We start from the raw sequence: 22,684 nt of genomic DNA, 5'->3' as shown, positions 1-22,684 counted from the left end.
TTCCCTGTTTCTTTCACGTAGTTCTCCAACTTAAGGCAGTGCCTCGCTATCATCTACTAGCCTTCCCGTCCACACCTTCCCTGTTTCTTTCACGTAGTTCTCCAACTTAAGGCAGTGCCTTGCTATCATCTACTAGCCTTCCCGTCCACACCTTCCCTGTTTCTTTCACGTAGTTCTCCAACTTAAGGCAGTGCCTTGCTATCATCTACTAGCCTTCCCGTCCACACCTTCCCTGTTTCTTTCACGTAGTTCTCCAACTTAAGGCAGTGCCTCGCTATCATCTACTAGCCTTCCCGTCCACACCTTCCCTGTTTCTTTCACGTAGTTCTCCAACTTGTGGACGATTCCTACATATTAGGCTTTTACCCAGCGATAAGTAGGAATTGGTGACCAAAATAAAAATGTTCTCTATCCATAAGGAACTGATGGAGGTAAGAGAAGAGCGTGGCTGTAAACAAGTAAATTAATAAAGGATTATTAATTGAGGTAATCCTATGAATTCTGTTAGATGAATGAACAAACAAAGGGAAAGAGAACAGTGGAAGTTAGGTGGGGATCTAGTGAGGATGATGCAATGCCATCTAGCCAGTGTCAACTTGGAGCGACCTTGTAGAACAGAGGAGAACTGCCCCTGTGGGTGTCTGAGACTGTAAACTTTCGTGGGAGTAGAAAGCCTCCTCTTTCTCCCATGGATAGTTTGGAACAATTGTTCTTAGCTGTAAAATTCCAGACTTGACTGATAATCTCTGAAGTTCCTAGTGCCTTTAATTAGATATCACTATGCAAGCTGTTACTCTTCACCGCTCTAGTTGGACAGAATTTGCCTGACCACAGAATTCCCAAGCCAGGCGTATCAGCTAGCTTCAGATCTTCTATACATAACTAACTTCTTCTGAAGAAACATCATTCTCCAGTATGTTCTATTTCATAATCAAAGACTTTGTTAAAATAATTATCCTTAAGTAATTTGGTCAATTCTTTTTTTTAAAACGTTTTATTAGGGGCTCATACAACTCTTATCACAATCCATACATACATCAATTGTGTAAAGCACATCTGTACGTTCTTTGCCCTCATCATTTTCAAAGCATTTGCTCTCCACTGAAGCCCTTGGCATCAGGTCCTGTTTTATTTCCCCTCCCTCCCTGCTCCCCCCTCCCTCATGAGCCCTTGATAATTTATAAATCATTATTTTGTCAGATCTTGCCCTGTTCCAATGCTGGCAACACTGCAAATTCTGACATCACTCAGAGGCCGGAGATGACCTCGTTCGTTGGGACTCCACGCTGTAAGCGAACCAGCACAAGTGCTTGAAGTGAAGCGGTGCCCTGAGCAGCTTTTGGGTGGCAATGTGTGTATTTTAGAGCCAACTTTCATAGTTCAAGTGTAGGTTTTTTTTGTTTTTTTAAATATTTTCCATAATATTTTAAAAAATCATTTTATTTGGGGCTCGTACAATTCTTTTTTTTCAATTTATTTTTTTAATTTTTTTTATTTTAACAATTTATTGGGGCTGATACAATTCTTTTCACAGTTCATACATATACATACATCAATTGTATAAAGCACATCTGTACAGTCTTTGCCCTAATCATTTTTTTCTCTTTTCTTCTTTTACATTTTATTAGGGACTCAAACAACTCTTACCACAATCCATACATATACATACATCAATTGTATAAAGCACATCCATACATTCCCTGCCCCAATCATTCTCAAGGCATTTGCTCTCCACTTAAGCCCCCAAGTGTAGGTTTTTGGAATCCTGATTTGCCTGCTGTTCTAGGAATTCTTTCCTGCTACCCGCCGAAATGGATTAGTGACCTCCGTCCCTCTGGCAAGTGTTGGTCCTGGAGATGTTCTTCTTCAGCAACATTAGAATGGACGGAGGAGTCCCTTGCGTGGTCCATGGAGGCAGTGGGTGCTACTGCATGGAGGCAGGGTGGTGATTGACAGTCACCTGAGGGCCTCATGTTAGGTCTCCTTATTAGCTGTGCTATTTAAGGCAACTTATTGTACCTCTTTGATCCTCAGTTTTGTTGTTCTTAATTTGTGAACGGTGAAGGCGTTGGATTGCTCTCCATGGTTAGTCTGAGTGTATTCACTTTTCTTACCCCTTAAAGGAGTTCTAGCCTAGAACATCTCAGAAGACGACCCTCCCACTATCCATGTTTCTGAACTAGAAGATAGGTTCTATGCAGTGGATAGAAATGATGGTTGTAAAACAAGAGTCTTCTTTTGTAGAATTGGGTAGGTTGGGGAGAAAGAAAAGGGCAACATAACTGTGAGAAGTACATGATCACCTCAAAGTCAGCTTTTAACCAAATAATAGATCGGCTTATGGAATAATCATGCTCATAAGGATTATACTTCTTAGGACTATCAACTATACTAGACAGGCATCATTTTCCCAAAAGCCCTAGTGAGAAGGAAGGAAAGTCAGGGAAAGGGAGGGATGGAAATCTGAAATCTGAGTGGACGCAGGGAAAGGGCTGTCTCAGTAGAGGAGGGAGGGAGGGCCAGCAGCGAGTGTCCCAGAACGTTGTGGGCATAAACTGGATAGGATTTTTGAATAGGAATCTCATTAATTTTTTAAGCTTTTACTGTTTAAAAGCCAGTAAAATATTCAAAAAGAAATATATGATCCTAAGGCTTTTCCAGTTGGGCCCATCTCCTGTCCTATAATGAGATTACAAATTAAGGCTTCTTAAAATATATTTCTTTTTAAGTAGGAGAAGTTGATTAAGCTGGAAAACAACAGTAAGATCCAAAGCAACTCAATGTGCACATAAATGAAAACCTGGTCTCAGAAAGAGCTGAGGAGCATGTTCTAAAAAAGTAGATCAGGGAACTTCCTACTGTAGTGGTGGAAAAGTAACTGGGATACATTATTGAAAATAATGTGTATTTTGTTAATATCCTGTAGGAACCCATGAGATATGCAGTCTGAGAAATGTGCCTAAGGCTATTTTATTGTAGTAATAGAATGGAAGCTAGCTGTGGTAGAATTTTCCTGTAATTTTGCCTCTGACCTGCCAATTCCGTGTTTGCTGATCCAGATTTACGTTTAGCTTCTCTGGAAGTCACCCTTTCTTGTGCTTTTTTGAAGCTTGTGTTTTGTAATTTCTTCATGATTTTTTTTTCTTCTAACACGTTTGCCTTTTGAGAATTTCCCTTTCTTCCTTATTCTGTATCTTCCATGCCGATCTTTTCTTTATTCCGCTCTACCAAGATGACATTTGGTCCTGGACCCTCGCCACACCCAAGTGATGAGAGCGACATTAGCCCCAAATTGACAGATTCCCTCTGGGCAATGGCCCGGCCCCATCTTCCTGGTCTCTCCTCTGGTTTCTGAAACCTCTAACAGCCCCAGGTCTTAGGACACAGCTGAGTTGACATTTTGCTGTTGACTCTCACAGGCCAGGGGTACAGTGGGTTAGCCTCAGCCTCTTGCTCCAATGCATTGTGGTTTCCCAAAATTGAATCTTAGCTTTGGCGTTCCCAAGATGCAAGTTGGATTTCCAACAGCTTATTTTCACAACTGTAGCCAGCCAGCTGAACCAAGATTTCTGAAGTTGTCTGTATATGTTGTTATCCAATTTGTCAGTATTTTCACTAAACAGTATGCTGTAATTACTGACTCAGAGTCCTGCAGTTGTCTTCATTAGATATATATTCAATATTTTGAAAATACGCCTTCCATGCAGTTGGAAGGTATATAATTTCCAGCTTCTTTAAAAGCCTACATGTATACTAGCATGTGTTTGTTTGTGAATTGGGATGTTTGCTTAGTTTGCTCGCTAATTCATCTTTACAGGGAGAGAATCAGTGATGGGAGATTTAGAAAACTTGGTTTTTATGCCAAGCTCCTGGGTGATTCCGTTTTTTTTTTTTTTTGTCATGACTTGTGAAGAATCGGGGGTTTGGATATTTGGTTATCTGAACATCTCTCTTGCTAGTTGATATTTTAATCCACCATCCCAAGTAATTTGAAAGTCTCCAGGACTTAAAAAAAATTAGGCAGTGCCTCACATAGAATTCTCCTAGTCTTTGGTAATCTGCTCTGCTCCCAGCTCCCTCAGCCTTCTCAGAACTTAATCGTCAACAACTTTGCATTTCTTCATAAAATAGCATCACCATCAACTCTTGCCTGTCATAAGCATACTGTTGCTGCAGGCACTTACCTTCCGTGACACAGGCACACTTGCAGGACTGCCCAACCTTGGACTTCCATTCTGAAGTAGATGAGGTTAGAAAGTCACTGGCAAAGCATTGCGCTATGGCCACGGGGTCTGCCTTGGTCTGAGGCTCACGCCAAAGGACAGTGATTATTTTGTCAACAGCTCATGATTTCCTTCCCTGTTCATTTGAGAAGGAGCTCAAGGAGTTAGACAGCAGTGACCTACAACTTGGCAATTGTGACTGGAGTGGGAAATCATGACTTCCACTCCAGGCTCTCTGCTCTTACCCGGACACAAAACTAGATTCTCTGTGATCACCATCACAAGGGTTCCTAGCCTGGACTTGGGCATCCAAGTAAGGAGCTCATCCCTAACAGTGGACTCGGCGCTCTTCCTGACGACCTTGGCCACCTGACTGTAGTAGGCTAGCCCCTTTAACCCATCTCCTGCCTTCCTAGCCACACACCACTGCCTTATACTAAGGGGCTTCAAAAAGTTCATGGGGAAATGCCATTATCTTTTACTGCTATTTTTTCCCACAAATTTTGGAAGTCCTCTCATACAGGTATTCATATGTGAAATTAGAGAAAACAGAGCAGCTGCTTGATAAGACAAGGATATAAATGTCTACTTCAGGAAAATGTTTTTAAAAAAGTGTCACCCCGTCAATTCGGATGCGCAGGTATCTTACAGGACAGGGCAGAACTGCCTCTCTGGGTTTCTGAGATTGCAACTCTTTTTAGGAGTAGAAAGCCTTACCTTTCTCCCTCAGAGAGGTTGATGGCTTCAAACTGCTGACCTTGTATTGCGTCCCCAGTACAGAACCACTAGACCACCAGGATCCTCTAAGGAAAGAGCCTTGACTATAGAAGATTAAAAGGATAAAGCTGACTTGAACAGTTAAAACCTTGTCAGTTGCTCCCTCACCCCCAACTTTGACGGCCATTAGACCTAATCTTGTTTTTGTACTGTGTTCTGTATTTTTTTGGTTTGTTTGTTCATATTGGGGTTTATCTCAGATGTGTTACGTCATTGGGGTCACCCTCTTGAATGTTTGTCACATGTTTTTCAGTGTATGAAAGCCAGGATCGATGAGCCTGTGGGGTTGGAGAGGGTACAGTGGTGGAGGGGTGTGGGTAAAAGGGAACTGGCATCGAGGAGTTCAGGAAGGAAGAGAAGGTTCCGAAGCTGATTGTGGGAGCAATTGTACGATATTGTTTGAGGTGATTGAAATATGGAACGATATGATATCTGTATGAACTTCCAATAAGATGGCATTGGGGAAAAAATCTTAAGGGACAGTTCCACTTTATTGCTAGGAGTCGGCATCACCCCCACAGCCGTGGACTTGTCTTCGGCCTGCAAAGCCAAGCAAGCTATAAAACACTTTCTTAGTTTCCTACCTGCTGCTGGAACAGAAATAGCTCAAGCGGATGGCGTTGACAAACAGAAACCAATGTTCTCGTAGTTTAGGAGGCTAGCTGCCCACCGGTAGGGAGCCCCGCTCTGTCCGTCTAGGGCAGGAGTTGACGAATGAGCTATCAAACCCTATGCAGCTCTTTCGGTATGCAAAAGTGGCTTGAGTACACTTGAATCATTTCCAAGGATATTATTCAGATAATGGTGATCTCATTTGTTTGTAAAAATATATTTATGGCTCTCAAATAATGTTTAAATTGTTGTGAGAGACAGACTGGACTCTTCCATCTAAAACTCCGGGGCTTGGGGAGGTCTTTGTCTCCAGCTGGGCTTCCTAGTTCCTTGGGGATCTGCACGTGGCTTAGCGTCTCTCTGGCCCCTTCACCTCTCTTCTGGCCTGCTTGTTCTCCTCGAGCTCAGAGAAGATTGACTCGAGGTGTACCCTACACGAATCCTCCCTTCCCCTTACTTTTGCCCATAGGGTTGAAAGGAATTAGTCTGTCACTAAAGAATCCGGGGCCACTTCTGCTTTACTTTCCCTCGTTTTTCAGCTCCTCAGACCAGTGTTTAGATCCGACTGGTAAGCAGTCTGGAGAAGCTTTAAAGCTGTGAGCCTTCACACACTCTCTCCTTTTTAAAAACAAACAAACAAAAATATTTATCTATTTTGGTTTTTAAAGAAAAGCACAGCTTATCTCGTCAAGTCATAACAACATCCCATTGAACCCTCTATAAATGAGATGATCTCGCTCTCTCTCTCTTTATCTCTCTCTCTCTAGCTCTTTAATCCTGCCTTTTAACATAGCAAAGACAACACATGCTCAAATTGGGACATAGACATAAGCCTCGAGGTTAGCATTTAGGGGAGATATAAATCAATCCATAACAAATGCTTTTCTCTCTTGGATTGAGAATAGCAATGCTCTCTGAAATCTAGTTTCCATTTAACTGGTCCTGAGACTACAATGTTTTTCTAACCCACTTCTCTGTCTTTCTCTCCTCCCACCCCACCCTCCAATCTGCACACCTGACCGGCCTGGCCAAGAATCATTTCTCCCTAACTTTTTCTCCCTCCGCATCTTCAAGTGCCCTCCTTTCAGTCAACAGTTGGAGAGAGAAAAGGAGCTTCGCACCACCATCCCACCGTCTTTAGCATCTTGTGCACCTCTCACACATACCTCAAAATACAAATACTATTAAAGTGTCATGTGTCCGAAAGTCTAGATGGGATTTCCCTGATGACGTTCACTTAGGTAGCTTTTGGGGAAGTAGATTATTGGATAAAGAAGTGTTGTGTCCCCTGCTAATGCTCCACCTGTGTGCTCAGTCTGCTGCTGAGCAGCTGGTCCTTTGGATGACCTAGCATCCATCAGTCTGCCAGAGGAATGGAGAACAGAGCCGGTGCTGGGGTCACGTAGACCTGGCCCTCCTCACATCCCAGGTTTGTCAGCTACTTACAGTTGACTTGTACTTTTACAGCTTCCTTGCTGATTTTCACAAACAAGCAGCAAATGAAAGATTTACTGAGTGCCTCTTCTTTTGAGCCAGATGCTATTATAACTAACCTTATAAGTTAGGTACTTTTATTGAGGAAAATTGGGTTTTAAAAACACACCTAATGTCTCCTACCTGGTAAGAAATGGAGCCTGGTTCCAACGCCCATGTTCTGATTTGCCTTTCTGTAAATAACAACAGTGATGTTGTAAGAACTAGATGGTGCTTATAAAACTAAAGGTGTATTAGTTTCTTCTGTCGTATAACGAATCACCACAAGTTTAGCGACTTTAAAGCAACACAGATTTATTATCCCACAGCTTCTGTGTGCCATTGTGTTGTTTCCCTAAAAACGATGTGTTAACTTAGGTGGGCTGCGACTCTCCACGGTTTGGCAAGTGTATATGGTTATAATCCGGCAGATCCAGAATGACAGGATCATCCCCACGCTGTGGTCTGATATTGGCCTAACCCTACACAAGGCAAAATGGAAGACCTATTAAAGGTGACTGCTCCTTCGTCTGCTGCCTGCTCAGAAATCTTACTGTTTGTCAAAAATGTACAGGGAATTGGATGGAATTAGCAGTTCCATTTTTTTGCTGAGAGGTGTTTAGTCAGAGTTGGAGAATCAGCAGTGTCATATATATCTCAATCCAAACTCTTTCTTGCTTTGTACAGTATCTGAAATCACAGTTTCTTCCCTTTCCCTGAACCGCTCTGTACTCCACCCATCACCTGAACTCTCTTGGGACATTCCGTTTTTCTTCTAAACTAGAATTAGGAGAATCAGAGTAAAGCTCAGATCCATTTGTGGTTAGAAAATCTTTTTGCTTTCAGTCTAGACCTGGGAAATTGCGGTTTCCTTCAGGTGAGGTTTAGCATTTTCCAGATGGGCGTTGCTTTTGAATAACGAGGATTTCCGCTGTGTTTTAGCCATCCAAATCATCTGTGTTTGCAAATAGTTTCCTGACGGGGGTAGGGGTGGGGACATGCCACTGAGAAACCTTGAAACATACCCACCGTTTGTGAGGGAAACCAACAGAACAGTAATCTCTGCCGCTCATGGTCACAGCGGCTCACCTTCAGTTACGTTTTTGATTCTGTGCCGAGGACACCAGCTGCTAATGGCTCCGGACTCGTGAAGACAGAAGGGATTTCTGGTTCTTAGTGAGATGCGTTCGAGCAGCGGTTCTCATCCTGTGGGTCGCAACCCCTTTTGGGATTGAACGAACCTTTCACAGGGGTCACCCGATTCATGACAGTAGCAAAATGACAGTGATGAAGTAGCAACAAAAATAATTTCAGGGTTGAGGAACTGTATTACAGGGTCGCGGCGTTAGGAAGGTTGAGACCCACCGCTTTAGAGCCTTGGTCCTCCCTGGAGTGCAGACCAGCCTGGGACTGGACACTGGGCAAAGTGGTAAGATCGCTGGGATGGAAATGCTAATCTTATCAAAAGAGCATAAACCCTTAGCTTCAATTTAAGGTGTATTTGAATGAGTTCTACAAAACCAAGAACGAAAACCCAAACTTCTTTGCAGACCAAAGAGGAGAACGTGTGCCCTGTAGAGGCTGGTGGCCGGGAAGGCCTGGCCTGTGGTGCATGAGTGGCCCTGGGGGGACAAAACTAGCCCCTAACTAGAATATCAAACCAGACTGATATTATTTTTAGCAGCGCCGACGCTGTACATTACCTTCCTGTGCATCCTTTTAAATTATAAACAGACACCAGGACAAAAAAATTGCTCTGCCATTGGATATCTGTAAATGTGAAAAGTGGTCATTTGAAGGAGCCACCTGTTTTAAAATAGATCTACTAATTGGGGTTAGATGATATGCTTCTATTCGCCACAATGTAATTCAGCTAATAGAGTTTGTTTATTTCAGCTGAAATTCGAAACTTCCATTAGATGACTAACTCCGGCTAAAATTGATATTCAGCATATCTTTAAATGTTTTCTTTTGCCCTTGTGCGCTTTGTATCCTTTGCTCTTAACACTAAATGCTTCCATACCCTAAATCTTTATCAATTTTGTTATTTTGAGTCACTCAATCGTTGTCTGTTAGAATTTTGCATTCAGAAATATCCTATCCTAATTAATACAACAGAAGGGGGAAAAGATGTCTATAAAAATCCTATTTAAGTTTGGTTCTATTTGGCTTTGCACTGTAAAATTAATAGGAATATTGAAAATGTATATTTACCTTAAAATGGAAGGAATCCTACCTTTAGTAAAATTCATGCTTTATTTTGGTGATAGAATGAGAAAGGAATAGAGTAGTTTTAGTAAAATAAGATGACAACTGAACTGAAGCAGGACAATGTGAGAACTGTATTGATTTAGAAGTAAAATAGTAAACAGTGTATAGAATCTCACATGAATTTGTGAGACTGAAGCTTCAGCTTTGTTGAGATAATAATTTGAATACCCTAAAATCCAGCTGCTTAAAGAATATAATTAAGTGGTTCTTATTATATTTACAGAGTTATTAAAAATCATCATTGTACAATTTCAACACCTCCAAAATGAAACCTCCTATCCATTAGTCATTGCTCCCCAACTCCTTTCCACCTCACTTTCCCGGCACCAGGTAACGACTGGTCTTTGTCCTGTCTCTATGGATTGTCCCTCTCTGGACATTTCATGTAAATAGTATATGGGCTCAAGGGAATGGCAGGGTTTATTTTGCATTTTCCTGATAACTAAAGAGATTGTGTATCATTTTAATCAGCTGCATATCTTCTATGGAGAAATACCTATTAATATCTTTGTTATTTATCTTTTAGCACTGATAGTACGGGGTTGCTATATATTCAGTACCAGTTCTTTGTATGTTCCTTGGGTTACATGATTTGAGAACATCTTTGTCAGGGAGGGAATGGCTCTACAGGGGATACTTTGCTTCTGTCCGTGCAGGGCACGCAGGCAAAGGAGGCCGAACCCAATAACGAAGAAGTAGGAATCTTAGCAGAACCCTTGGTGAGCTCCAAGAGTGTTCGAAGTAGAGCGGTCTGGAAGGCTCTTCTCCCACGCCCTCTCTGTCTGTCTTCCCTTTTCTCCTCACTTTCTGGCTTCTAATGAGGTGTGTGGTTGTTTATCCATTGCTCTTAGAATAAGAGAGACCTCCAAAATGCTTGTGGAAACTTTGAATGTAAAGGTCATGGAAGTTTTCTCTGAACTTTTTGAAGCCCCCTCATAGAATTGTTGATTATCAACTGCTTAGCTACAGTACAGTGGGCAACAGTTAAGGACTTGGCTGATAACTGAAAGGTTGGTGCCTCATAACCTTTCCAGCAGCTGGATGGGAGGGAGACCTGGCTATCTGTTCCCATAAAGCGTACAGCTTCGAAAGTGCTTTGTGGCCAAAGGTGGCGAAGAAAGTTGATGGTGTCCGGTTATCAAAAGATATAGCATCTGGGGGTCTTAAAGGTTTGAAGGTAAACATGCGGCCATCTAGCTCAGAAGCAACAAAGCCCACATGGAAGAAGCACACCAGCCTGTGTGATCACAAAGTGTCAAAGGGATCAGGTATCAGGCATCATCAGAACAAAAAATCTTGCCATAGTAAATGAGCAGGGGAGTGCGGAGTGGAGACCCAAAGCCCATTTGTAGGCCACTGGACATCCCCTTACAGAAGGGTCTTGGGGAGGAGACGAGACAGTTGGTGCGATGTAGCAACGATGAAAAATACAACTTTCCTCTAGTTCCTAAATGCTTCCTTCACCCCCCACCCCTCCCACCGTCATGATCCGAATCCTATCTTGCAAGCCTGACTAGACCAGAGGATGTACACTGGTACAGATGGGAACTAGAAACACAGGGAAGCCAGGGTGGATGATCCCCTCTGGACCAGTGGTGTGAGTGGCAATACTAGGAGGGCATAGGGAGGGTATGTTGGAAAGGGGGAACCTATTTCAAGGATCTACATGTGACCTCCTCCCTGGGGGACATACAACAGAAAAGTGGGGGAAGGGAGACGTGGGACAGAGCAAGATATGACAAAATAATAATGTATAAATTATCAAGGGTTCATGAGGGAGGGGGAAGTGGAGAGGAAAGAGAAAAAATGAGGACCTGATGCCAGGGGCGTGATGCCAAATGTTTTGAGAATGATGAGGGCAACGAATGTACACATGTGCTTTATACAATTGATGTATGTATGGATTGTGATAGGAGGTGTATGAGCCCCTAATAAAATGATTTAAAAAATAATTTTTATAAAAGAAAGTGCTTTGGGGCAGCCCTCTCTACTCGGTCATACCAGGTTGCTATGAGATGAAATTGATTCCGTGGCACCCAACTCTAGCAGAGGTTCAAACTCCACCTCTAGACGCCACTGTTTCCCCCCCCCCTTTTGCATTAAATGGGCTGTACATGTTAATCTACATATATCACAAATATATTTTATAGAATGTATGTATGTGACACTATGATTAGTTCTTTCTATATCCTTAGGTTTTTTTAAAGGAAGCTAATAGAAGAAAATAGTCCAGATATATTTATGGAGGGTTTTTTTGTCTGTTTATTTTTTTAACCTTGATTACAATTCTAGCTCTGGATATTTCTGCCTGTGATTTGGATTTAAACAAGCACCTGGTGTCTTTCCCTTTCTCCGATCTTGGGCTTTGATACCTGCCCCCCCTCCCATGTCTATGTTGTCGTGTCAACCAGTTCTCTCTTCTGTTCCCAGTAAAGGTGAAGTGTAGTGCCTTCCCCCGAGTTTGTAGGGGTGGAGCATAAGTCTCTCAAGTAAGGGAGCATGGTAGCCCTCTCTCCCCCAAATGTGTTCCCTGTAGATGTTCAGTTCATCACTGAGGAATAGCAAATGTTGACAGCTGCTCTGCAGAGAGTTCTGTGGATACATTTTGTATATTTAGCCCCCATCCCCCAGACCTGCAGGGTGATTTGGGATACTAGAAATGGCCCAGAGACTCCTGCCATATATGTTATATGAAAGAGATTGGGGAACGGATAAGATAGTCTTAGATATGATCTGTAGATGTCAATCTTCATTCACCCCTATATAAGTACATTTATTGTCATTTTCCAAGTTGTTTGGGGGCCTAGAGTGGTCCATGAGTTAAAACCCAATGGTATATTACAACTCATAGTATATAGGACCGAGCAGAAGTGTGCCCCAGGGCTTCTGCGGTTCTATATCTTTATGGAAACAGACAACCTCTTCTTTTCCCCACAGAACAGCTGGTGCATTCAAACCACTACCTTTTTGTCACCAACCAGTATTTAGCCTACTGCATCACTGGGGATATTTGCTTGAGGTACAGGATACAAGATGGTTCGAAGGCTTCCCCAGTTCAACTCATTACCCCCAATCTATAGATCCTAGTGGCATAATGGTTACCTTTTGGGCTGCTAGCTCCAAGGTGAGCTGTTCAAAACCACCAGCTGCTTGATGTAGAAAGACAAGGCTCTCTACTCCTTAAAGAGTTAAAAGTCCTGGAAACATAGGGACAGTTCTGTCCTGTAGGGTTGCTATCAGACAGAATTGACTTGATGGCAGTGTGCTAGAGTTGAGTCTAGGCTGTCCTATCTGATCCAATCCAATCCCCTTTTCTTTCCTGTCAAAATGAGTTCCTTTCTCTCCATCCCAGAAGAAAGAAGGGCAGGTGAAGAGGCAACAACAACAAAAATATCCTCTTTTCTACTCTATAACTCTTAAATATTTCCATACTCACATGGGGCTTCAGGATTTCATTCTTCAAAGATGAAGGAGGAGTACTGGCATAGCCTGTATCTCAGACTTAATTTTTAAAACTAAAGTTCAGTATAGTTAAAATCACCCTGCGATAGTGATTTCTCTCTCTCTCTCTCTCTCTCTCTCTCTCTCTCTCTCTCTCTCTGTGTGTATGAACAAGATAGAAATGGAAGCTGGTAAGGCTTTTGTTTGACTCAGTCTGGTGTCAGGAGAAATGGTTAGTTAGGTTTGTATGTTTTGGGCAGTTTGTGAATTTAAAATTAAATAATGGAAGCATCTCTCATTTGTAATTTGGACACATGATCTGATGCTTCTCAGGGCTCCACATCAGAATATAACTAACTTTGAAGCACTGAGATTTGCAAAGACTCTCAATATTGTCTTTTGGGAAGAGAAAGTAAGTTAGAGCATTTTCCACACCGGAAGTTAGGTAGACAGAAGCACTATTAAAATTCAGGTTCTCCAAGGAGTTCTTGCCAGTTTAATTTCTTCCTCTTTACCTCTGAAGAGGGACCAACAGCTTTCTGGAGAGGATAGAACCTAAGAAGTGAGAAGTCTCACGCTTCCAGGAAATACCTGGTACAAAGAACAGGGCACGATTTTTTAAACAGAAAGCTAAGTTCTCTGTGCCAGGCTCTAACATTTTTCTTTATTTTTAAAAATTGCTGATACCTCCCAGTTTTGTGACTTGCCTCTTTCTAAAACTCCGAGTCCCAGATGTTCACATCAAGGCTTGTGAAGTCTTGAGAAATGAGAAGCCCTTGGCCCGGGAATGATCTGTTCCTGCGTAATGCCAGGAAGACATGTAGCTGCTTTGTCTGTTTATTATGTTTCAGGAAATAGAAAGTAATAATGCTTCGAGAGAAGATGGACCCCATTAAAGACATTATTTCAATCAAGAACTCATAGAGGAGGCAGAATCTCAGACCTGCAAATTGCAGGCACAGACAGTATGCTGTTCTTTCCCAACAGGTACCTGCGCCATCACATGGCACCGAGGGCCTGTGAGCAGTCTATTCCCAACCATACATTGCAGCTCAGTTTCACAACCCACAGGTTGAGAACCCTGAAATACAGGCATGTACATATGTAAATATATTTATATAGAACGATGGGGAAATAGGTCTATGTGCATATATTTATAGGTTTGGTATTAAGGTAGCAGATGGACATTGGACCTCTACTCAAGTACTCCCTCAATGCAAGAACGCTTTGTTCTAACAATCCAGCATTCCATGATGCTCACCTTCCCGACACAATCGCCAAAGACAAATTGGGTGCATAAACAAATGTGGTGAAGAAAGATGAGGCCCAGCTATCAAAAGATATAGCATCTGGGGGCTTAAAGGCTTGAAGGTAAGCATGCAGACATCTAGCTCAGAAGCAACAAAGCCCACATGGAAAAAGCACACCAACCTGTGTGATAATGAAGTGTTGAAGGGATCAGGTATCAGACATCAAAGAACAAAAAAAATCATATCATTGTGAATGAGGGGGAGTGTGGAGTGGAGACCCAAAGCCCATCTGTAGGCAACTGGACACCCCCTTACAGAAGGGTTACGGGGAGGAGATGAGCCAGTCAGGGTGCAGTGTAGCACAGATGAAATATACAACTTTCCTGTAGTTCTTGAATGTTTCCTCCTCGCCAACTATCATGATCCCAATTCTACCTTACAAATCCAGCTAGACCAGAGGATGTACACTGGTACAGATAAGAGCTGGAAACATAGGGAATTCAGGACAGATAAACCCCTCAGGACCAATAATGATGGTAGCAATACCAGGAGGGGAAGGGGAAGGTGTGGCTAGAAAGGGGGAACCAATCACAAGGATCTACATATAACCCCCTCTCTGAGGAATGGACAACAGAAAAGTGGGTAAAGGGAGACATCAGACAGTGCAAGATATGACAAAATAATAATAATTTATAAATGATCAAAGGTTCATGAGAGGGGGCCGTGGAGGGAGGGGAAAATGAGGAGCTGATATCAAGGGCTCAAGTAAGAAGCAAATGTTTTGAGAATGATGATGCCAACAAATGTACAAATGTGCTTGACACAATGGATGGATGGATGGATGGATTGTGATAAAAGTTGTACGAGCCCCCAATAAAATGATTTTTAAAAGAAAAAAATTGCAGCTCAGCTAATAAACAAGTAACATCAGGGATAGCAAGCACATAATAAGTTTCATTTTGCGAACCTTCTGCTTCAGTTACCTCTGTGTATGTTGGGTCATCATTTGAGGTGTATTTCTTAACTTGGGTCACAATCAAAACTTTTAAGAGCTGCTGGATTTCTGAATAAGATTTAACAGGTGACAATTCTTTGCTCTTGTTTAAATATTTTCTTACCCCTACTCTATATCAATCTCACTGATCAAGCACATTGAACTCTGCTGAGATCTGTTGAAGTCTTGGAGGATATGAGACCATGGCTTATCAGCAGCAACAGTGACCCACGGTGGTTTTTTCCCTTTACAGAAACTGCATAGTAGCAAAAACACCCCCCCCCCCCCAAAATGGGCATTTTTGTCATTTGGTGAATGCTGCTCTTTACTTAGCGGATGGAGTAGTTTGGCGTTCATGTTATAGTGTATGCTTAGGAATTAAAATCTGAGAAATGTAGTGACTCCACTTTTTTGTAACTCAGTTTTTCAGCTTATAGATGCTTTAAGGCTAAGCCCTTGACCTGGCATGCTAAACAATCTTGGGCAAGTCACTTATTTGAGTTTTGTCTTTCAAATGTGCTTAGGAGAGCATACCCTGAAGATATGGAAAAACTAATTATTAAACATTGTTAGATTCGTTCTATTAGCGTGTGGCACAGCCCATTCCAAAAAAGATTTTGAATGACACAGGCTCATGATCCATCCACAGAGGTGATAGAAGGAGCCACAGTGGCAGTATGTAAATAGATACACTTATCTATGTGAACAGGAGAGAGAACAGCTCCTTACAGTGGGCAGCCTCGGGAAATCCAGGGGGCAGAGCTGTCTGTCTTATTGGGCCACTCTAAGTCAGAAAATCCTCTACCTTAGCAGGTTCTACATGTGTACGGAACCAACTGTAATATACGACATTTGCCTTTTCAGAGGCAAGGCGTTTGTTGTTGTTTATTTTGTTTTGTTTAACTTATTTTCTTTTAACACAGCTGTTTTTATCATTCTTTTTCTATTGCTGTTTGTTACGAAGGGGAGTGAAGCCAAGTCAGAGCAGCTCATAGGGAGCTCTGGAAGCTTGGACCCAGAGTGTAGTGCCCGGCAGCAAGTGTGGACCTCAGTAACTGCTAGGAGATTAGTACTGGGGCACCGTCCCCACTGGCTTGGTATGAACAAACCAGGTTTTTAATCCACAGCCTAAGGTACTGGCGAGGAGGCCTGGCAGCATAGGGATTATGCCTGGGGCTGCTAACCCAGCAGTTCGAAGTCACCACATGGGGCTTTCTACTCTCGCGAAGAATTACAGTCTCTGAGACACACAGGGGCAGTTCTCCCTCGTCCTGCAGGGTTACTGTGAGTCAGCATCAACTTGATAGCTGTGAGTTTGTTTGGGTTTTTTTGGAAGGTGTTAGGAGAAAAGATTTAAAAAATAAAAAAAAGACCAAGATATGCTTAAAAGATGCCAAGTTGGATTCCCTTTGTTTTATTTTGCTTTTTCTTTATAACTTCTTGGAATGCTTGTGTGTGTGTGTGTGTGTGTGTGTGTGTGTGTGTGTGTGTAATGTTCCTAGTCCTGCTTATAAAAGTTGGACTGGACATTCTGTGAGACCCTCCGAGCAACCCCAAGCCTGACCACTCAAGTCCCAGGACTATCTGCACCCACCACCCAGCGCCATGGCTCCAGATAATGACCTTCCTCTCTCCCACGGTTTCAAAGTGATTATCAAAGAAATCACTCTGATCCATATATAGCAGCAAATACTTGCTGAGGGTTTTACTTTGTTCACTATGAGATGCACTCCCTGATCCAAACTGAGGCACCAACTGATTCAAAAAGCACAAATGTCTAAGGAGGAGAAGAATGTTGAAATGAGTGTGCAAATAGGCATAAAACCAGTTGTGTTTCCACATGGCGAAGAGAATCAGGACTAGCCAGGACAGGGTTTGCATGTCTCTGAGAATGATTGTGTCTCCTGACCGTCCCTTCTACCTTGAAGACTGTAGGAGAGTTGCGAGGCAATGACCTGGAAAGCGTGCTCTAAGTAGGCGTAGAGAATGTGTAGTCTTTCCTGAAAACACTGATTTCTCTCTGTGCCTGTAGGGTCTAGTAATCTTCTTGATTACTAAAAAGAGAATGTTTTTCTAGTGTGTAAAGTGTGCTTTGCAAATGGATATGGGTTTAGTTGTTTAACATAGAATTAGGATTGGGTGGACTGTGAGCATACATTCAGGACTATTGAAAGTTGCATTTGGTAGAGTAACTTTGTTGAAGATTGGCCTTCTCTTAGGAATTCAACATATCAAAAGATGCCTCTGGGTGGCACAAACAGTTAAGGGTTCTACTGCTAAGCAAAGTTGCCAGTTCGAATCCACCCGGAAGAGGCTTGGAGGGAAAACTTGGCGATCTACTTCTGAAAGATCCCCGCCTTAGACACGATAGGGAGTAGAGTCTGCTCCGAGACACACTGGGATGACATGAGTTGAACCCCCTCGGCAGTAGCGTTCGTGTTTGTTTGTTTGTTTGTTTGTTTGTTTGTTTGTTTAAAGGGTACTCTCTAGCCCCTTCAGGTAGGGTTGTAGGTAGACGCCTCTTCTCCTTTTATTTATCCACTGCTCAAAGTTAAAGGGGAAAAAAGGAAAAGAGGAGGCAGATACTTTCAAAATGGCTTGTTTAAAAATCCAAATTTGAAACTTTTGTCTGTAAAAAATATTTCGTACAAATATGGCAACAGCGTTAACATTTGTTACATCTGAGTGGCTTGTTTCTAGAATCTCTGCAGTGTCTGTGTGCCTGGGTTATTAAAAGTCCCTCTCGCGGTCTTCAGATATGCGTGGAAGCATGTAGAGAAGTGTAAGTGAGGTTTAGTGATGAGACAATGCATCGGCACACGAGAAAATCCTGGCTCGAGTGGACACAGATGTGGAGCAGAACTCAAAATCACGACGGCAGCCGGTTTGATTGGTTGAGCAGAGACTGTCAGGACTCGAAGATGACACCTTCATCACCTTTCCGATCTCGAACTGAACTCACCCCCATGTCAGATGAATAGATTCTTTTAAAATGCGGCTTCCTGAAGAATAAGCAGCATTAGTTTGTGTTCTAAGAAAAGGAAATCAAGGACATTTGCTTAGTTTTAAAAAATCGTTTTATTGGCATATACTTCACATATTTAATTGTTCCATCGTAGCAAGATTTGTGCACTCGTCACCACAATCAATTTCAGAACATCATCTTCTCCTATTCATTGTTAGTGTCTGCTTTCCCCCATCTGCCCCCTCCGTGGGCCTGTCCACATGCTTTCTCTACAGATCTACCCATCCTAGATTTCTTATGCAGCAAATAATATCAAACACAAGCAGGAAGCCAATTTAAGCCAACCACAATGATTAAACAAAACATAGGAAAACCACAATCAAAGAGAAAGCAGAAAACATTAAGAATTTAAATAGCTTTTAAAAGGGTCAAAAGGGAGCGCAAAAGGAAAGATGACATTTTAACTTAACGACATCTGCCATAATTGACTTTTCAGTGCTCTGCCTGAGAAGGCTGTTAACATCCAGCAGCTGCGGGCAGAGGGGGTCTATTAAGAAGGGTTTTACCTCCTCCCAGGGGTCGACCTACCGAAAAGTGGGCGAAGGGTGGCAGAGGACAATGTAAGATATGAAAATAATAATCTATAATTTATCAAAGGTTCGTGAGAGAGGGAGGAGGGTGAGGGAGGGTCAAAATGAGGAGCTGATATCAAGAGCTCAAGTAGAAAGAAAACGCTTTGAAAAGGATGACGGCAACATATGTACAAATGTGCTTGACACAATGGATGGGTGGATGGGTTGTATAAGAACTAGAAGAACCCCCAACAAAAGTATTTAATAAGAAGAAAAAGAGAAGGGTTTTAAAGTCAGTATTCCTTGTTGATGGCCTCCCAACAAAATGGGACAGTAATCAGAAAGGCTGCGAGATTGTGTGACGAATGAAGTTAAGATTTGTGTGTGTGCGCTTTGCCAGAACTAGGATGACCTGACCTTCGGCATCACTACAAGAGCTGGTGCCATGCTGTCCCCTTGTTTGAATTCACTCGCTGCAGATGGAGGGTGGTGATTATTATAGAATGTGTAGGCTGCTCTGAGTGAACCACATCACACATTGTTACAAGGGAAAAACCCACTGAGCTTACTTACATATATTGCTGAGCCACCAGGTAGCAGCCCTGTCCATTTCTGTTTCCAAGGAACTTTGAAGCCTGACTGTCTGCGATGAGCACTGTTTCCTTCATCTCACTGAACATCTCTGTGATCAGGATCGGAGTGGCTAGAGAGGAATTTGGTCTTTTCCCTTTAGTTTCTACAAACTTAGAGCAAAGCTAGGCCCTAAAATAAAGGGCAATATCGGCAAACATAGACACAAGAGGAACTTACTGAAGACTATGTGCAAACATTTATATAGCTACTGTGCTTATAGTAAGGAGCCCCGGTAGTGCAGAGGGCTGCAAGGTCAAGAGTTCAACCCCACTAGCCACTCTGAGGGAGAGTGGCGAGGCTGGCTGCTCCTGGAAAGATGCCCCAGAAACCCTAGGACACAGTTCAGTTCTGCCCAGTGGGGTCAGTATGTGCCGGAATTGACTTGACAACAGTGGGTGGCTCATTTGCTTACTAAGCTATGAAGGGGTACACAGGTAAAAACAGCTTCTGATCCCCAGGAAGTTGAGATATATGCAAAAGAGGTAATACACACGCACCCACAAAGAACCTGATTAAGGATAGCATCAAATAAATAAAAATGCTAGATTGCTTATGTTATACCGGTGTAAAAAACTTTTGGAAAAATGATGGTTTCCTGAACCATTAAAGAAATGACCCAGTATTGGGAGAGGGAAGCCTAATAGAAGTACTTTATTAGAAACCTGGTGGGCTGAGCATTTTGGTATCTGTTCCATTTCCTTTGAGTCAGAAGCCCCTCACTGTCTTCTGGAGATGACAGTAAGACTTCGAATCAACCTGCAGAAGGCCACACCGTGTTGATTGAACCCAGATCTCTGACTACAGTGCTGATTGACTTTTCTATTGTTTAACACGGTCTTCTCGGTAACCGGCAATACTAGCGCCCCCTTTTCAGCACTGTTTATTATGCTTTAGGAAAACTGAAAGTTATTTTAGCAGAATTGCAACCTGCTGTCCAAGACCTTTCTATTCTGAGGCTGCGTTCTAGTCTCAACTCCAGCTGCTGAAGTGCTTTCGTCACCTCGGAGCTGGTGCATGTTGTCTAGTTGCTTTCAAAAGATTTTGTTATTATGAGGATGTGTAATTAATGTCTTTTGTCCACTACACTCTCAATCATACAAAAATGAATCATACCCAAGTCTCTTTCTCTATCAGAAAAGGCTTATTGTTGATAACTGATAACTGAAATAATTAAATAATTCTAGTATTTGAAATTACCGTATGTATGCGTGTATAAACTTTTCTGGTAAAATGAGGTGCCTCGATGGATATTTGAGTCACTTATACTCGAGTATGTACGGTAATAGTTTTACCCTCTTCCAAATGTCTAATCATCATTGTCTTTTGAAAGCTTTAGGGTCTTTGTTGTTGTTAATGAACCCACACCTTACCTTATTTCCCCTGCAGTCAGCTTTTAAGGGATACCCTGCCCAGATGATTTCTGTGCCTCCCTTAGCCACTGATTTGAAGAACGCAGACTGTGTGGGCTTAGCGCTCTGCTCGGGTAACCTAGAATGATGCTCTACGCCAGGCAGCATAGATGTCTGGTAATTTGAACAAGCCTTGAAGCCAATATTCTAGCTAAGACCGTCTTAACCCACATTGTGAGGTGCCTAAGGCAGTGCTTGTCTTTTGCCCGTAGTGTGCCGGAGAAGAGAACTGGGTGGACAGTCGGACCATCTATGTGGGACATAAGGAGCCACCGCCAGGCGCCGAGGCCTACATTCCACAGAGATACCCAGATAACAGAATCGTCTCTTCCAAGGTAACTTTGTCTTCTTCTCGTCTGAGTGTTGCCTTAAATACTTACGAGAGCCTTAGTAATTTTCAAGGGTAAATACTACTGTTACTGCTAGCGCTGGTATTACAGTGACGATTCGACTGCCGACTCGGGACTTTTGATGAGAACTTTACAAAGTGCCTTTACTTCATCACATCGGCCAACACGCATTTGATGCCTCAAAGGTTAGACTTGTTTCTGGGAATATTTGACCTGCTGATTTCAAAAATGACGCCGGTTTTCCCGTCAACTCGCGTTCTTGAGATACAGAACATATGTCCTATTCCACATTCTTCACTCTGCTTCCCCATAAGAAGTCAGGACATTTTATTGTAGTGTTAGCTGGCTTGAGAAAGAGTGCTTACATGCTGGCTTTCTCTAAAATAGTTTGTGCTGTACTAAATATTTCGGTCATGTTACACTTTACATGGTGTCCTTTGATCCAAAGATATTTCTGAACAGGGCAAAATATGTAAATGTGGAATTTTCCCTAAGCATCACTGTACTTCACCTTTATTAGGAATTGAAATGCAGGTAGTTCTAGTTTTGTTACCTCAATAAAGGGCCAGAACTAAGATTTGCTGTATGCAGTAAAGTGGAGCCCCAGTGGCATCATGGATTCGTGTTTGACTACAAACCACGAGGTCAGCTGTTCAAACCCCTCAGCTGCTCTGTAAGAGAAAGATGGGCCCTCTGCTCCCATAAAGACTGACATGCTCAGAACCCACTGGTGCTCCATCTTTCCTGTAGAGGCTCCATGAGTTGTCACTGACTGTCTGGTCGTGAGTGCCGTGGAATAAACTGAGGTCAAGTGTTCTGAAACGCATAATGCAGCGGTTCTCAACCTGTGGGTTGCGACCCCTTTGGGGGGGTTAAACGACCCTTTCACAGGGGTCATCCAAATCACAGTAAAAAAATTACAGTTATAAAGTAGCAACAAAAATAATTTTATGGTTTGGGGGGGTGGTCACCACAACATGATTAACTGTATTAAAGGGTCGCGGCATTAGGAAGGTTAAGAACCACTGCCATAATGGTTCTCCCAAGAGTTTAGCTTCCTTTATTAAAATTAAAATGTTCCGGTCTTGTTAAGAGAGGGCACAACTTCCCCACCTTTGCACAGAAACTCTTAAAAGGAAAGTTAGAATTTTTCTTATAAAGAAGCTTGGAGCCAATCTCACCTCCAGTATTAGCATGAATTTTGCATTGTCTTCTATATATTAAAGTGTGTTCTGAAGTGCTTACTGCATGATTTTAAGAAGAAAGACTTAGAGCTTCAGAATATTTATGAAAATTGCTACGAAGTCTTACATTTTAACACTCTTAATTTCCCTACATCTTCTATATATGTGCCTTTTCCATTTTTGTTTTTATTGCCCACTCTTCTTAAGCCATGCTCTGGCTTTTCAGTATCCACCTTGTCATATCTGTATATATTGCACAGCCTCACATACCGACATAATAATGTGCTACCGTCCAATTGATTCGAACTCACAGTGAGGCTTTAGGATTGAGAAGAACAGCCACTCGGGCCTCCAAACTTTCATATCTTTTAAAGGCTACACTACACAGTGGCAGTTGGGTTCAAGCCACTGACCTTATGATTGACAGCTCAGTGCCTAATTAATTAGCCACCATGGGTCCATATAGTTTCCCTTGGGAGTCTCTCAATACCTAATTATTTTCCAAATATTTATTCTCTTTTTTGTCTTAT

General features: G+C 42.4%; 1 protein-coding gene across 7 annotated transcripts in view; it reads left to right on the top strand.

The window, feature by feature from the left end:
* The window catches only part of ATP11A (ATPase phospholipid transporting 11A), a 224,818-nt gene that overhangs the window by 108,788 nt on the left and 93,346 nt on the right, over positions 1–22,684 (top strand). For all 7 annotated transcript variants that reach the window (XM_075563407.1, XM_075563411.1, XM_075563409.1 and 4 more), the window contains exon 2: positions 20,833–20,955. In XM_075563407.1, the coding sequence (XP_075419522.1) occupies positions 20,833–20,955 (123 nt within the window). The remainder of the gene's footprint in view (positions 1–20,832; positions 20,956–22,684) is intronic.

This window comes from Tenrec ecaudatus, chromosome 11, assembly GCF_050624435.1.
Source record: "Tenrec ecaudatus isolate mTenEca1 chromosome 11, mTenEca1.hap1, whole genome shotgun sequence".
NCBI lineage: Eukaryota > Metazoa > Chordata > Mammalia > Afrosoricida > Tenrecidae > Tenrec > Tenrec ecaudatus.
This window is presented reverse-complemented; position numbering and strand designations above follow the sequence as displayed.